Below are 14,080 nucleotides of genomic sequence, written 5' to 3'. Positions count from 1 at the left end.
CGTAATTCGAACCCCGTCTACTACTCACAAAATCTCTTTACTCTCACTCCTTATGTCGTTCACCATAGTGAACATCCATCTGCCACACAATCAGCCTCTGCATTTAATGAAGTATGCCTTAGAACCTCCTACCCATACAACCAACTCTATTACTGACTTTCTCCTACCCTTCATCTATGTCTATGTTGTGTTATCGAATTATTTCTGTATTCTATTGAATACTCTCTACAATGCAACCCAATTTCATGACTACTAAAATCTACTATATTTCATAGATAGTCATTGAATATAGTAATGAATCTCTTTTTGAATGTACATCCTATCACCGCTGTAAGGAGTTCTAACCATAAATTTTTTTATATTTAATTTTGCAACTTACTTATTGAATATTTGGTTTAAGTAAGCCTTAATCACGCTTCAAAATCCCACACGTGCAATGGGAGTCAAAAATGAAACCATTAAATAGATTGGGATGGTTTTCTATGCCTTAGATGGTTGTTACATTTTTTCTTTTGATTTTTATGAGGTTTTAATAGTTCAAGATAATTCACTTCATATTCATCGTTTATTGTTGTATTTTTCGGTTTTCTAAAGATATACGTAAGATTTTAGTTGTGATTGAAAATGTTGTTTGGTACTTTGGATTTATTTTTACTTCTGTTGGTATTGAAACATTTTAAGCCTTTCAAGAGAATTCATAGCATCTGACTGATTTTTGGAAAAAGATTTAAGAGCCAACATGTTTTATTTTTGTTAAGCCACAGATGCACCTAAAAAGGTATCAGTTTGTAACATTAATTAAGAACCACCACTGTCACCATACTAAATAACTATATTGCTATTGTATTCTCCTTCTCTTCGTATATGTTTTAATGATCAAGATCCCAAGACATAAAAGTTTGGACTTCGTTTTACCCAATTTACCCTTGATGAAGATATCCCTTTTTTACAGTTTGGTACATGTTTTCCTCATTTTTCTCGGAGGTTGTTGCACCATTGAATTCGAAAGCTTTAACTGCGTAAAATTGATATTTTTTATTTTTTATTTTTTAATATTGAAAGGTTAAATTACCAAATGACCTAATCTATCGGTTTCTTATTATTCACAGGGAAGGAGATCAATGAGCAACTTGCAGTAGCAAAGAATGTCTTAATTATTACTCAAAGATGAAGCAACGTTTTACCGATCATTATGTACCTTATTACAGATCATGAGAGTATAGAAAATTAGCTATTTTGCTGTGATAGAATGTTAGGATATCACACTTTTATATAATGTATGTCAATGTTTCTTGTAATTGGGATACAAATTTTGACATAAAAAATTATAAAGTTTATTTTTTAATTATATTTTTATACCTCCACTATGGAGAACATTTGCTTCATTAATGGTTACGAAGAAACCATGTTCCTTTGTACGTTTTGTGCAGTATTGTATTTATCAAGATTCATGTTATATTTTCTTTCTTTTTTACTCTGTTAAATTTTGGTATCGGTACGTATGAGTAATATGATTTTTATGTGTCTTGAGTTTGTTCTATGTATGTCTCTATTGTGTGATTGTGTGTCTATGTGTGTGCGATTGTGATTCCGCTGAATGTATTAAATGGAAATTTACTTTCATTTGTGTGACGAATATTGCATTTTACATTCATTTCTTTTTTCAAAATTTATTTTAATTATTTTTCTTAAAAAACCATCACATTTTGAATTTTAAATCCAAAAGGACTGGAAAATCAAAAGTGAAGCATGTGTATTTTCTGAATTCAACAAAGATATCTCTATTTCGTGCTATTAATCGAACAAATGAAAAAACACGTAGAATTATAGTATTATACTTTTAAACGGAAGTTTACTTTATTTTTTTGCCCAACAAAGGAATATTTTGGGAACAAATCAATTGATTATCAAAGAAAGTAAAAATTAAAATTAAGCGAGTTAGATTTCAAAATATTAATTAACTAGGCGTATTTTGGTCATAGTCAACCTAAAAGTATCTATTTCTTTTTATAAATAGTATAAATCGAACAAATCAAACCAAAAGTGCATTTATACGATTATACTTTTAAATAAAGGTTATACATTAAAAGTTAAATGAACGTCGACCATTTAATTAAGGGATACATTTCCAATACAAGCATATGTCGTTACTAAAACCGAATAATTATGCTATTACATTTTCGGGATGTAAATAGCAAGGAATACTATTGTAAATTAATGTATGTTTATTACACAAGATACATTGAGTTCGAGATTGTCTATATTAAGGATAGACACTCTTAGGCAAATAATCGAAATACGTTAAATCTTTTCACCATGAGATTCTTGTTCGTTGTTGTTTTAATGTTATGTGTTAATTACTCTGTAAGTTCTTCAACTTCGGGTGTAGTCAACTCATGGGAGCCATATACAATGTATATCATCGATTCAGAAATTCAAAATCTAATTGTTCATGTTCATTCAAAAGATAATGATCTTGGGAACCATACGATGACTATACGTGACACGTTCCATTGGGAATTTCGTATGAATTTTGGTGAAACAACCGAACTCAACAGGAAATTTTATTGGATGATGACTGACAATCAAGTCTACAGAGAGGTTGCGTTTCCAGTTTTCAATAATCAAATTGCTGCAGAATGTGGTAACAAATTAGTGAAGACGAATAAGTGTTTTTGGTTGGTAAAGTATGATGGTTTTTATTTGTCAAAAGGCAGCCCATCAGATGGGAGGTTAAAGTATTCATGGGGACTTGGAAATATATAAGAAAATATTCAACCTTACACGTTTTATCTTTGATACGTAGATTTTTAGTGTGATATAAACAAGTCAGCCACATATGGTTTTTGTTTTGCAGAACATAGTTTGAGTTGGTTGAATGTTATGATATTTATGGGGACATTGAAATATGTTATTTGCTATAATTATATAGTACTTGATTTCATCTCAGTTTTCTATTTTTTGAATACAGAAATTATGTTTTTCATAACGAAGTACTAAACAATATATTGAAATAAAAGCATCTTCATACTCTAATAAGAAGTCAATGAAGAGGTTGAATATGTTGAATCAACCTAAAATCTAACCATTAACCATTGGGGACATTGTATTTTTTTGGTCGAATAACTAAACCATTCGAAGTTTTGGATTTTTGTGACCATGTTTCAATGAATACTTATCCTTTTATTGTAACTTCCCTTTTCTCATGTATTGATTTAAATGAAAGTTTATTTGGTTTTAAGATCTACTCGGCCGGTTGGTTGCCCTCCTCGTCGAGTGGCAGCGGGGTGGGTTCGCATGTTTAGTGGCTTACTCGCCGAGTCCATGAAGAACTCGACAAGTAGGAGCTGGCCTGCTCGTCATGTATGAAACCTCCTTGAGTATGAAACCCCCATTGTGAGCTTGGATTTGACATTAAGAGCCTTTTTAGCCATGCATGCACGTAAAGTTTGCATCTTTACTTGAAATGCATGCCTTAGAAGCTTGGATCTATAATTTGGAGCCACAACATGGCTTAAAAGAGTCTGTATTGGTTAAGGACTGAAGGAACTCGGCGAGTCGGAAGGCCGACTCGACGAGTCATATAAAGATAGGCCTAGACCCGACGAGTTGAATGAACAACTCGGCGTGTCCGATGAAGATTGCCATAGAACTCGACGAGTATGAACAAATCGGCGAGTCGGTTTAGGTTTCCCCAATTTATGTATGCGTGTGTAACCGTTGAGTTGCAAGAAGGAAACTCGATGAGTGCCCTTAGAGTTCAATCATAAACCAAAGGAAATCGACGAGTCTCTATGTGACTCGGCGACTGGGAAAGTACTTCAATGGCTCAGCTTTCAGCCGAGGGTACTCGGCGAGTTAGGGTCAACATGGACTGTTGACCTTGACTGATGACTTTGATTTTGACCAGGGTTGATTAGCTGGACTTTAGGGTACCTTGAAAGCTTGGGAACTTATGGGTATAATTATACTATGGTAATAGGCGGTGGGGTTTTTTACAGTGATCCGACATCTGCAAGGTGAGTTATCCTCACTATATCAATGGGGTCTACGTCCCCAAGGCCGACCCTTAAGTTGTTATTGTTTTGATTGTTGGATTAGTGTCTAAGTCCATAACTATTTTGGTATGTACTTGACCCGATGGTGCATGGTCCTTTTGGGTCGCCTTCACCAAAGCAACTTGATTGGAGAAATAAATAAAGAGAGAGGTTATTATGATTTATTAATATGTTATAAGAATAATATATTAAAGGAGAAATCATATTTGTTTAATTAATATTGGTCAATAATTAATTAAGAATTAATTTTGTGATCAAGTGTAATTAATTAAACTAGAGGGGCTGAATTGTAATTTTGTGATAGTTACAAAATAAGGTAAGGATTATCTTAAATATAGGGTGAACGAATTTAAGGTGATAATGCCTTAGAATTCGACTAGGATAAGGGTTTCTAAGACTTATCTTATGGTTGCTTGGTGGGCAAGCAACTAGATAAGGATAAGGACTAAAACCCTAATCTTTACACCTATATAAACCCCCTAAGGCTCATGAATTCGTCCAAGCCTTCCCAAGAAGTCCTAAGGACGAATTCTAACCTCTCTCCTCTCTCTTTATACCTTCTCCATTTGCTCTTGGTGTTTGTAAGCCATTAGAGGAGTGACACTTGTGACTCTAAGCCTTCCAAAGTCAATTCAAGGAGGAATTGGGATTGTTATTGCTACATAACAATCAAGGTAATATCTTAAACCTAATTATATGTTAATATTGATTTCCATATGCTAGAATTAGGGTTTATAGTCTTGGATTCAAAGCATGTACAATAGAGAAACCTAGATCCAAGCATTAGGGTTTGTATGAGCACATAGGATGTCTTATGACCAAAACCCATCAGTGGTATCAGAGCCTTGATTGGTTTCTATTGTATTGATGCATTGTATATCTAAAAAATTCGATTTTTGGTGTTTTGGAGGCTGGACTCGCCGAGTCCATAGCTAAACTCGCCGAGTCTAGGCTTGACTCCACGAGTCAACTCGTCAGATAGAGCTTATCTCGGGATTTCTTGCTGTTTTTGCATTAGGATAGTTACCTTATCATCTTAGATCAATATTAATCCGATTATATGATATATTTGACTATATTTTTGATCTAATTGAGGATATTTATCAACTAATAAAATAATTGTTCCCTTATAAGATAATTGATTAATTATTTTGAGTAAATTGATAAATTGTTTTGCAAGAAATTATTAAACAAATCAAATATGGATAATTATGTAATTAAATGTTAGTTTAGATTATTTGTTATTTGATCCTTGTTGTTATGAAAATTTTCATATTTTACCCTTTAGGTTTTATAGTTTAAATTTGCACCCAATAGTTTTGTAGTTTTGAAATTTAAATAGTTGAAACCCTAATGTGTTGAAATGTTTCAAAACTTGCCCTCAAGTTTTGGAATTTAAATGGTGATTAAAAGTTTAATTAGGAATGTTAAATTCTAAAACCCTAGCATAGTTTAGAAAAAGTTCAAATCACACCCTTATGGTTTTATTAATTAATTAAGGTGTATAATTAAAAGAGGTTTAATAAATCCATAAAAGTTGAGGTTTACAATTTAATTGAATTAAAAGTATAATTGTTAAATTAGATCACCTAATATTTTAAAAGTATAAAATACATCCTATACTATATATATAACATTAAAAGTCTAACATTATATATATGTATGAGTAAAAGTCAGTCTTACCGTTAGTAGGCCTCATTCACGAAGCTAGTCTATAAGGGGTGTTTAAGGAAATTGCCTATAAAATGGCGATTGAATGGGTATCCACTCTTACCCACCGCACTCTTGACTAGTGGAGGGTCGTTAGCCGAACGGGTAGGATAGGACGAAACCTTCCATTATAAGTATAATAAAGTATAAAAGTAACTAAATGTTTTCATAAAATTCCCAATCTTAGTTACTTAGGCAAAAGTGAATTGATGCAATTCCATGAAATTACACTTTGTGCCCTTGCGAAGATGTTAGTGGAGCGTGTGTGGTTTACCGGCACACTAATTGGTTCTAAGCAAAGGTAGCAAAGGGTGACTCAATGTTTGTCATAGTTCGGTGGAGCGTGTGTGGTTTACCAGCACATCAAATAGGTGACTGTAACATGTGAGGGCACCATCTAAGTTTGCATGGTTATTCACACCCGCTTTGTGATCCTCGGCATCCCAGTCACAAACGAGAGGGGCATATCGAGATTTATACATGCCATTGAAAGTTCAATGAATCTCAAAGGATCTAGGAGTTTTCATAGATTTAAAACATAAATTTCTTTTTCATTTTTCGTGGTGGAAATTAGTGAATCGTCATTCACTTACCTTAAAATATTATGCAATTAGGGTTACAACATCCCTCTCCCGAGTTGTAGAATATTGTGTTGGGTCCTAGCCTTAGTATCTCATTTGGGTGATTTGCTAAGGACTCAATCAATCAACTAACTTGAATTCATTTTCTCCCGTATTGTAGATGTCAAAGTTCGACAACTATGGTCTTCCCAAATCCCGTGGAACAAGCATTCCACATGAAGATGATATTCCACGATTCGATCGAGGAACAAGAGATCATGCTTCACTTCCTCCTCCTCCTCCTCCAATTATTCTCCCTAACCCACAAGATCAAAGGCTTGAAAAGTTCAAGATCACTCAAGCCCTTTTGGCAAGTAAACATAAAGAAAGAAAGTCTGTGTGTGCACACGACCTAGGGATTAAGTCACACATTGATAGGTTAAGAATGTTAGGATCCGTTGTCTGTGAGGAAATGGCTGTTGATTGGGTTCTTCAGTCACTTCCCAACTCATATAGTGAGTTCGTAAGAGAGTACTATATGATGAACTACGACGTGTGTCACACCCCCAAACCAGAATGGCGGAAACATTCGGGGGTGGATGACTTCACGTAGTATCACAACCATTGAATATTGTAAAGAAAGTAACACAACCATCACATATATAATGAAAACGTATGTTGTTGCGTTATACATATTAGCAAAAGAATATTACAATGAGATGATAAATGTTCAATAATAAAACATCCTTAGTGTTCCTTTCTCCAAAAGCTGGTGGTTACCTGTATTACTGATTCCCTGAGAAATACAAGTGGTTTCAAAAAAGTGTCAACAATTAAGTTGGTGAGTTCATAAGTGTTTTGCATTGAAAAGTATGTCCTTTTTGATAGTATGTCGAGGTTTTCAGAAAATCCAATATTTTCTATAAATGATTTGAAAAGTTTCCCGTGTTAGAGTGCGTTAGTGTTTTCCATACTTGAATAATAGTGATAAAATTTGTATTCACAATGAAATGGAAAACTGAAATGCATATATGAATCTCCTAAATCAAACTTGTTTTTATACTTTTATGTGAGTTTTATAACCATGCTATTGACACTGATGGCCTGTAACAACGTTCTTCAGGCGTTGGAACTGTTATGACATTTGTCACCCCAGGCCTGCCGGCCTAGCTGTAGCTAACAGCTTAGGTGTGGGATTGTCAATCCCGTATAGATCTATACACAAGTATCACGCTCCCCCTACAAGGGATTATGGTATATAATACAGGACTTAATAATGCATACTCGAATGTACGTGAAGCTGTATCACATTACTTGGTATAAACAGATTTACGATAATAAAGGCTGTACTTCTTTTGAAAGCATTTCATTTGTCAAGATGTATATGTAAAATGTATGAATCACTTGAATACTATACTCATTATAGTTTGTCAAAAGTATGTTCCCATTTGGTAATAACAACTTGGTAATATAATATCCCTTTAAACATAAAGTTATTTTTGTATCAAAACTCTATAAGAACGATATTATAAAAATGATACTTTGATTTGTAATGTACTTGTATTCCCCCCCCCCCCCCCCTAAAACGTGAAAAGAATTGAAAAGTAGGGGTATGAACTCACCCGTTAAGTTTGAAGAGAGAGGCTAGGATTGAGCAGAACTTCGACCGCGGATGGTGGCGTCGTCGGGCTCTTCGGGGATCTTTGCAGCGAAATTCTTTCGTCGGGGCTCGAGTGCGGAAACCAAGGTGAGGGAAAGGTCTTCTGGAGCTTAGAGGTGTGGGAGAAGGACTGAGGAATGGTGAATGGTGTGTAAAAACTCGAGCTTATGCCTTCTATTTATAGGGCTGGAAACCCTCGTACGCGGGGCGTAAAATGGCGTCATGGCTTACGACTCGGGTCTAGCTAAGCGTAGCTTGGGCGGGCCGATGGGACTCCTGGGTCTAGCCAAGCGTAGCTTGGGCGGGTCGATGGGACTCGACTCTGGGTCTAGTACGCGGGGCGTACTCCCATATTACGCGGGGCGTAATCCTGGCTTCCGACTTCTAATTTCCGTAACTTTCGTGTACGAGCTCCGTTTTTCGCGTTCTTTATATCCACGCGTAGGTGAGATTATGCTCTACAACTTTCGTTTAGACTCCGTTGGCTAGTTTTGACTTTATTTTTAATGATATAATTTTAATAGGCCGGACCTCCTAAAGTTCGTTAAAAATTCATAAGTTCTTTATTCGACGTTGGTTTTCGTCTGTCTTTTTATCGTTTTATTACTACTGAGGAGATCTTCAACTTCCGTTTAGGTGGCGATAGCTAAATAACACTCGATCTTCAATCCGAGTTTTTAGCCCTCTTCTACTGTTACGAAACTTTGAAACTCCGTAACTTCTTCATACGAGGTCCAATTTGGGCGATCTTTTTATGTACGCTCACCTTTCAACTAGATCTACGACTTTGGTTTAGATACTTAAGGCTAAAATGCATTTTATTGAGATTTTACTTTTTACGTCAAATAATGTTTTAACGTTGTGTCGTAAATATACGAGTGGTTATAATTTCTTCAATATAACCCGGTTTTGAGCGTTCTTTATGTTCTTGGAAACCTTGGCATGATATCTAATATTTGATGTATCCCAACTTAGATACTTGAACACTTTATTTTCGAGGTTAATTTCGTTGCTTTTCAGCTTTCGAGTGATTACAATGCTTTTTGGGAAAAATAGGGTTGTCACATCATCCCCTTGTTAAGGGAATTTCGTCCCGAAATTTAATCTAAGATAGAGTTTACAGTTTTAGGAAAAAGATGCGGGTACTTTTGTTTCATCTGATCTTCGCGTTCCCAGGTGTAATCAGGTCCTCGCTTGGCGTTCCAGCGGACCTTTACAATGGGTATGCGGCTTTGTTTAGTCCTTTTGATTACTCGATCCATGATCTCTACTGGTTCCTCCACAAATTGAAGGTTTTCATTTATTGCAATTTCGTCTAGAGGGATGACAAGGGTCTCGTCGGATAAGCACTTCTTTAGGTTTGATACGTGAAAGGTAGGGTGTACGTTGTGGAGCTCCTGAGGTAGTCTAAGTTTGTAAGCCACTGGACCGATCCTGGCAAGGATCTCGAATGGTCCGATGTATCTAGGGTTCAGTTTTCCACGTTTTCCGAAGCGTATTAAACCTTTCCAAGGCGAGACTTTGAGTAGGACATGGTCTCCAACTTGGAATTCCAAGGGTTTTCGTCTCTTATTTGCGTAACTCTTTTGTCTATCCCTTGATGCTTTTAGACGTTCTCGGATTTGAACAATCTTCTCCGTAGTCTCCCTTATGATTTCTGGCCCAGTGAGCGTGTTGTCAGTTGCTTGCCCTTTTGCTAGTTGTGTGTCCCCTACTTCGGCCCAGCACAAAGGTGACCTGCATTTGCGGCCATAGAGGGCTTCGAACGGGGCAGCCTTGATACTGGTGTGGTAGCTATTGTTGTACGAGAACTCGACCAAGGGTAGATGTGTGTCCCATGCCTTGCCAAAATCCATTACGCAAGCTCTCAGCATGTCTTCTAGGGTTTGTATAGTCCTCTCGCTCTGGCCGTCGGTTTGTGGGTGATAAGCGGTACTCATGTCTAGTCTTGTCCGCAAAGCCTTTTGTAGCGACTGCCAGAACCTTGAGGTGAATCTACTATCTCGGTCCGAGATAATGGATATTGGCACACCATGCAGTCGTACAATTTCTCTAAGGTATGTCCTTGTTAACTTCTCCAATTTATCCGTCTCTTTAATTGGTAGGAAATGCGCTGACTTAGTTAACCTGTTGACAATTACCCAAATGGTGTCGAGTCCGCTTGTTGTTTTGGGTAATTTTGTTATAAAATCCATGGTTATCCGCTCCCACTTCCATTCAGGTATTTCTGGTTGTTGTAATAAACCCGAGGGCTTCTGGTATTCTACCTTGACTTTGGCACATGTCAGGAATTTGCTCACGTAGGTAGCAATTTCGGCTTTCATGTTCGGCCACCAGTACAACTTCTTGAGATCGAGATACATCTTATCGGAGCCGGGATGTATGGAGTATCGTGCTTTATGGGCTTCGTCCATGACGATTTCTCTGAATCCACCAAACTTCGGTATCCAAATTCGATCCATGAAATAACGAATTCCGTTGTTCTTGGTCTCAAGGTTCTTATCCATTCCCCTTAGGGCTTCTCCTGTCACATTTTCGGATTTCAAGGCTTCTATTTGGGCTTCCTTGATTTGCGTGAACAAGTGTGAATGGATTGTCATAGTTAGGGACTTCACTCGGCGACCTGAGTACTCCTTCCGACTGAGTGCATCAGCCACTACATTAGCTTTTCCAGGGTGATATCGAATTTCGCACTCGTAATCACTTAGTAGTTCTACCCATCGTCTTTGTCTCATGTTGAGTTCCTTCTGATTGAGGATATGTTGGAGGCTTTTATGATCAGTGAAGATGGTACATTTTGTGCCGTAGAGATAGTGTCTCCATATCTTCAGAGCGAAGACGACTGCTCCTAGCTCAAGATCATGCGTTGTGTAGTTCGCTTCGTGCGTCTTTAGTTGCCTTGAGGCGTAGGCGATGACCTTCCCTCTTTGCATTAAGACACACCCAAGTCCTTGGTTTGATGCATCACAATAGACCACGAAGTCCTCCGTTCCCTCTGGCAGGGTTAGGATGGGCGCACTACATAAGGCTCGCTTTAGTGTCTGAAATGCGCCGTCTTGTTTTTCTCCCCAGTCGAAGGTCACATTCTTCTGGGTTAGGGTGGTAAGTGGCTTGGCAATCTTTGAAAAGTTCGGTATGAATCTTCAGTAATACCCAGCGAGTCCCAAAAATTGCCGGATTTTTGTAGGGGTTCTTGGAGTAGTCCAATTATCAATTGCCTTTATCTTGGAAGGGTCCACGTGTATTCCTTCTTTACTTACAACATGTCCTAGGAAATCCACTTCCCGAATCCAAAATTCACACTTGGAAAATTTTGCGTAAAGTTTCTCTGCCCTTAATGTTTCCAGTACTTGGCGGAGATGTTTTTTGTGTTCTTCCTGGCTTCTTGAATAGATGAGTATATCATCTATGAATACAATCACAAATTTATCCAGGAAGGGACGACATACTCGGTTCATCAAATCCATGAACACTGCTGGAGCATTCGTCAATCCGAAGGGCATTACTACAAATTCGTAGTGAGCATAACGTGTTCGGAAAGCCGTTTTGGGGATGTCTCCCTCCAGTACTCGCAGTTGGTGATAACCAGATCTTAGATCGATCTTTGAGAAGTAGCTTGCTCCCTGAAGTTGGTCGAATAGATCGTCTATGCGCGGTAAGGGATATCGGTTCTTGATCGTGAGTTTGTTTAGTTCCTGATAATCGATGCACATGCGAAAGGATCCGTCCTTCTTTTTCACGAATAGGACTGGCGCTCCCCATGGTGAGAAGCTCAGTCTGATGAATCCCTTGCTCAGCAGTTCATTTAATTGACTGGATAGTTCCTGCATCTCGGTTGGGGCTAAACGATACGGTGACTTTGCTACAGGGGTAGCTCCGGGGATTAAGTCGATTCTGAACTCGACTTGACGTTCCGGTGGGATTCCTGGAAGTTCTTCTGGGATGATGTCTAGGAAATTGCAGACTTCCGGAATGTCTTTAATGTTTTTCGATTCTTGTTTCTTGTCTACTACGTGGGCTAGAAAGGCATGATATTCCTTACGAAGATATTTTTGTGCTTTAATACAGGAAATGATTTGCAAATTTGAACTAGGTTTGTCGCCATAAATGACAAGAGTTTCGCCGTTTGGCAGATTTAGGCGAACAGCCCTTTCGTGGCAAAGGATATCGGCATGGTGAAGGCTCAACCAGTCCATACCGATGATGACACCGAAACTTCTTATGGAAATGGGCATAAGATCGAGCCGAAACAAGCGCTCGTTTAAATTTAGTGTGCACCCTACGTACAAATCGTTTGCGTGTTCTGTTTTACCGTTTGCCATTTCTACAGTGAATATTTTATTGAGTGGTTGGGGTTTTTGATTTAGTAGGTGTTTGAATTTATGACTCACAAAACTTCTCTCCGCACCGCAGTCAAAAAGTATGCATGCATAAGTGTTGTTGAGTAGAAACGTACCCGTAACCACCGTGGGGTCCGCTATTGCTTCATTCTGTCCTACTGCCAGCACCCTCCCCACACCGCCAATATTCCTTTCCTTGGGACAATCCGTCCTGAAGTGTCCAGTCTCCCCGCACCCATAACACGCCCGGCTTACTCCCGTGCCAGAAACTTGAGTGATAGGTCGTGCTGGTGCTTTACAGAAACGGGCTGTGTGCCCTTTCCTGTCACAGTTCTTGCAGTGCATCTCGCGACAAATACCATGGTGATGGTAGTTGCACTTGCTGCACTTGGGCAGATTTCCTGCATATGGTTTTGTTGGTGCAGAGGTAGCAGGAGTTGTGGTGGGGGTAGTAGCAGCATGAACCGCAACCATTTGCTTCTTTGAAGGTTCTTGCGAAGTTTGCCCCTTCCTTTTGTTCCAAAGTTTCTTCTTGTTGTTGTTGTTGGCATTGATTCCATTGTTGCTATTCCCTTTGGTTGGTTCAGCCATAATCGCCGCGACTCCTTGACAGACACCATGGTCGACAAGAGATTGCGCTAGTTCCTTGGCGCTGGCGAAAGTCAAGGGTCTGGAAGCTAATACACTTCCTCGAAGTTGGGGTGATAGTCCCCAGATGTATCTCTCGACCTTTTGGCTCTCCAGGGTTAACATTCCTGGGCAGAGTGTTATTAAGTCACTGAACCTGTTGGTGTAACCTGCTATGTCCGAACCTACCATCGAGAGGTTCCACAGTTCCTGCTCAAGTTTCTGAATCTCGCCTCTTGGGCAGTATTCTCGAAGGAGCATTCTTTTCAGGTTTTCCCAACACATGGAGTTTGCCACCACTAGGGTTAGTGTCTGGACGTGGCCGTTCCACCATGTCAGGGCGCGTTCGGAGAAAGTAAAAGCGGCAAACTTTACTTTGCTTTCTTCAGGACATGCACAGATTTCGAATACAACTTCCGTTTTCTCTATCCATTGATATAGAGCCAATACTCCCCCAGTCCCGTAAAAGGGAATAGGTTTTCCGTTGGTGAAGTCTTTGTAAGTGCATACCCCTGAACGGCTTTGACCTTGGCCATTTGTAAATCTGTTTGTTCCTCCCCCCGATCCGTTGTTGCTCATTTGTGCCATTGCTGCAGTTACAGCAGTCTGGAACATAACGGTGTCCATAATTGGAGGAGGTGGTGGAGGTGGTGTTGAAGTTGAGTTTCTGCGTGTTGATCTACGAGGAGGCATGTTCTGGTAGAGAAAAATAACAATGAATACTATAAGTTTCTAATGTTTTGACAATCGTGTGTTGGTTGTATCTTGTAATTTGTTTTGACTTTAGTTTATGGTTTCAAGGTAGGCATAGAAATTTAAAACTCGTACTTTTTGAGAGGTATATAATAAGAAATACTTCATATTCATACATATAGGTCACACCTGAGGTGTGTTACATTGCATATTTTGTTCGGGAAAATTTGATCCTCTTAGAGATCTTCGATTGTAGATACAAAAGGGAAATTAAGGGAAAAACTTTTATCCGAAATCCTACTCTATAACAAAATTGTTGGGGCTCGAACAAGTTCTACTTGCGACGTTTGGAGCTAGATTCGGCATCCGACCGTTTGACTCCCATTAGTCGCCTCTCGAGATCTGCTTGTTGTTCCTTCATTTCTCTTATAT

The 14,080-nt window shown here is 38.5% G+C and overlaps 1 protein-coding gene across 1 annotated transcript; it reads left to right on the top strand.

Moving 5' to 3' along the window:
* The first annotated feature begins 2,412 nt into the window (after positions 1–2,412).
* On the top strand, positions 2,413–2,766 carry LOC111875907 (S-protein homolog 1-like). Its single transcript, XM_023872435.2, has one exon. The coding sequence runs from the start codon at positions 2,413–2,415 to the stop codon at positions 2,764–2,766; it is 354 nt and encodes a 117-aa protein (XP_023728203.2).
* The last annotated feature ends 11,314 nt before the right edge of the window (positions 2,767–14,080 follow it).

The sequence above is a fragment of the Lactuca sativa genome, chromosome 8 (genome assembly GCF_002870075.4).
Source record: "Lactuca sativa cultivar Salinas chromosome 8, Lsat_Salinas_v11, whole genome shotgun sequence".
NCBI lineage: Eukaryota > Viridiplantae > Streptophyta > Magnoliopsida > Asterales > Asteraceae > Lactuca > Lactuca sativa.
This window is presented reverse-complemented; position numbering and strand designations above follow the sequence as displayed.

Excerpts from the sequence above, each read along its gene's own strand:
- LOC111875907 (XM_023872435.2), top strand. The coding sequence starts at position 2,413 with ATGTATATCATCGATTCAGAAATTCAAAATCTAATTGTTCATGTTCAT.